General features: G+C 33.6%; 1 protein-coding gene across 2 annotated transcripts in view; it reads right to left on the bottom strand.

Moving 5' to 3' along the window:
* LOC106678784 (zinc finger Y-chromosomal protein) overlaps window positions 1-3,545 on the bottom strand; it is a 22,231-nt gene that overhangs the window by 12,422 nt on the left and 6,264 nt on the right. For both annotated transcript variants that reach the window (XM_014417533.3, XM_067047386.1), the window contains exon 4: window positions 2,307-2,357. In XM_014417533.3, coding sequence (XP_014273019.1) covers window positions 2,307-2,357 — 51 coding nt within the window. The remainder of the gene's footprint in view (window positions 1-2,306; window positions 2,358-3,545) is intronic.

Raw genomic sequence — 3,545 nt, 5'->3', positions numbered from 1 at the left:
TCTGCTTCCTCACCTTAATCTTTTTGTCTTGGTGGCTCGCCAATTCCGGGTGCTCGAGCCCTTCCTAACGTAAAGTGCGTCGGGCCGACCACCTCCTTCCACCTGTAAATGAACTCCCTAAAGACGGGATAATTGTCTTCCTCAATCAGACGAGAGAAGTCCGACTCGGCGAGTGCGAATATCCCCGTAACTGGAACGATATCCTTCCATGGCGGTGCAATCCAAAACAACATGCTTTCTCTGGAAACCACCATGTCCCGTCAGTATCTGCGAAACCCAATAATCTGGGTGGATCCACCCCGCTCTCAGCCTTGAATGGATTAAATTGAATTAAATATATCTTTACCAATCAGCTTACTTAGGTACAACTAGAAAAAATTTATGAAGACAAAAAAAGGAAAGAATTACTGTATTTGGATGATTCCAATGTAGGAAATGAAAAAAAAAATATATAAATATAAATTAAAATCTTTCTGGTGAAATTCCAGATAAAAAACGTTTTTATTGCACAAGTTATTTAATGCATAAACCAATAGAAAACCAACAAAATAATAAGCAACATTCAATAATCGACTACTTCAAATATGGATTTTTAATCCTTCCTAGAGAAATTTCATTTGTCTGGCAATAAGATAACACATATGTCTGTCCAACTTCACCAAACGTTCAGGACCACAAACCAGATCTGGCAAATAGCTTTAACGATATGGAGGTTGACCTGTCTCTTCGCAACTATACAGTTGGAAATCTGATATTTTTGGTAGCTTCTGCTATTCTGCTGTACACTTCCTTGTCTACGGCAGCTGTGTCGCTAACCATTGTGCCCAGATATGAGAAGTCCTCAACAAGAGATCAATAGGATTTTAATGTTTGTGGATTTCAATGCCATTACTGTCTTAAGGAGCCTGCTGTAGTTTTCCTTTAGTATGTGAGAAGTGAAGAGCTATGTCTGTTAATAAATATGCCTGTAATATCAGGGCCCTGTTTCATAATGAAAGCTAATAGTATTAGTTAATAGTACAAGTGTAGAAATTACTGTGGTAATAATACTAATACTTATTTTTTTTCATGATAGGGATGGCTATCACTGATATTACAATATTATATTACAAGGCAGTGTAATTGAATTAAGATAAATGTACAAGATTAATAGTATTAGTTTGTATTTTATTATGAAACAGGGCCCTGGTCAGACCGAAAGTTCGTGTGTATTTTCGGTAAATTTTTAAACAATGTCAATAAAAAAAATAAGTTAACATTTCAATCAATGATATATTTTCCTCTACTTACTAATTTCTCGTCATCTTAGAGGTAAATTCTTAATTCCATTGCCATAGCAAACATTTTTTAAGTTTATTTTGTACATCCTGTTCAGAATTCGACTTTTAAAAACTCTCAATTCAACTCACTAATTTTTTGCAGTATTGTTCGAGCTATACATGGTTTCGAGTTATCAACACTTTCAACAACATACAACACTTTCTTGATATTCACAAAAAGTGGGCGTTTTCCTGCAGCTTTCTCAAACCTTAAACTTGTTAAATCATTTCTGGGCAGTCCTTACACTGGATTGTACCTTCATAATCACATTAGTTTTTATTGCTGCAAATCTGGTAGATACACCACAAGAAAATAAAAGATATAACGTAGTATTAATTTTCTATAGGACCTAATATGCATCTGATGTTTACGAAAATTGGTGACCGACTTACTAATATATTAGTCAAGCTAATCCCATGCATGCTATTATGCGATAATATTGTTCATAATTTCCATTTCCCTTCTACAGATCTCTCCATCATTAACCACAACATATGTTTTAAATTTCATCCATAAATATGATGAAAAGAAGAGGACTCAGACTGTCTCCTTGTTTTATACTTCGTGCTATATGGAAAGGTTTTGAACCAATTATTCTTGCAATCCCTTCAGGATCTTTTTAGGCTGATCTAACTGCCTCAATTGAGAGAACTGGCACATTTTTCGCACTTAAAGCATCCCATATAAATACATAAACAATAGGGATAGAGGCAAAGGCAGCTCTGAGGTCCAGCAAAGCCAGTTATATTTTACCGTCTCTAACCCAAATCATTGGCTCTTAAAAGATAGTTCAAATTATATTTTATTTGCACGATGGAAATGACCATACGACAAAACTGACTTATTTTGAAGTTTAGTATATGTTGCATTCAAATCAGAGGTGAATATGAAGAACGATCACGCAGAAAATAATAATTAACAAAAATCTAAAATATTATTCTTTAGGTAACTACTTCAAGCATTATAATAACATGAATAATTCTCACCCTCATCTAGAACAGCTAGCTCTCCTTCCTGTTGACCATGAACATAGCCACCTGCAGACAAGTAAAAATAGTTTTAAACAGTAAAAAAATCATAATTTAAATGAAAATCTAAAGCCTGCAATGTCGAAGGAAACAACCTTTTAATCGTTAATCAACAAGCTATATTCTCTTTCACTAATCTATCTTTATTTACCTTTTGCAGCGGTTTGCTTATTAATGTTATCTATGTAAATATTATTTATGTTATGTTGGGTTTCGGCACCAGATACGTGATAGCGAGTTCAAAAACAAAAAAAAAAAAGGAAATAAGGAACGATAAAACACACTCACGGTTGTTGGTATGTTAATGTTATCTTTAGGCCTACTAAATATATTGATATCAAGGATGGGATAAATAGCCAAAGCATCCTAAGAGGGAAATAAAGGAAGGTTAGGGGGGAAAAATACAGCTTGTTTGTTATCATAAAAACTTTTCACCGTAAAAAAAAAAATAAATAGTTAAATTATAGAATGCTAAATATAATTTTAATTTAATATTGCTCATTAGCTTTGTTAATCATACAAGTAACGTAACCAATCTCTATCAATCAAAAGATTTCATGTCAAGAACAGTGAGTGGACAAAAAAGAACATTGTTCAAATAGTCAACTTGGCAGCTTCATCTTGGAAGTTGCAAACCGCTTCTTGTGTGTATTGTTGTGATAATATTTAAAAAATAAAAAATTAGAAAACGATAAAAGAGAAAATTTTCATCATGAAAATAAATTAAACCAGTTAAAATTTTACTAATTTTTCAAAAATATAAAGCTACAAAGAACAACAGACAACAGAGTGTCACCCATTGTTCCATACACACATGTACATAAGAACATCATTTCAGGAATATATTGCTATATTTTAATGAGTGTTTAAAATATCAAATAATCATTTCAAGAAATAAATATTCACCCCTGCAACCATCTTTAAAATATCCAATAGATTTTTTTTTTGCCAAGTATGTGTTATTTATCATTACAATTAATTAATATATACAGCCCACTAACAATAATCGAATGGTGAGAGAGAAAGACGGAGGGACAAGGCGCCAGGAGGTTCGAAAACTGCTTCCGTAAAAACTCCAGACTGTAGGCTCTAGACTGCCTCATCAGATTGTTTTCAGGCTGAAATCCCACAGCAGCTCGTAGTGTTGTTATACGTGCCGGTGTATTTATACTATACACGGACCACAGCAGCTCGTAG

Source organism: Halyomorpha halys, unplaced genomic scaffold (genome assembly GCF_000696795.3).
Source record: "Halyomorpha halys isolate HHAL.00 unplaced genomic scaffold, Hhal_1.1 Scaffold159.1, whole genome shotgun sequence".
Classification (NCBI taxonomy): Eukaryota; Metazoa; Arthropoda; class Insecta; order Hemiptera; family Pentatomidae; genus Halyomorpha; species Halyomorpha halys.
The sequence above is the reverse complement of the archived record's forward strand: the minus strand, read 5'-3'. Positions and strand labels throughout refer to the sequence as shown.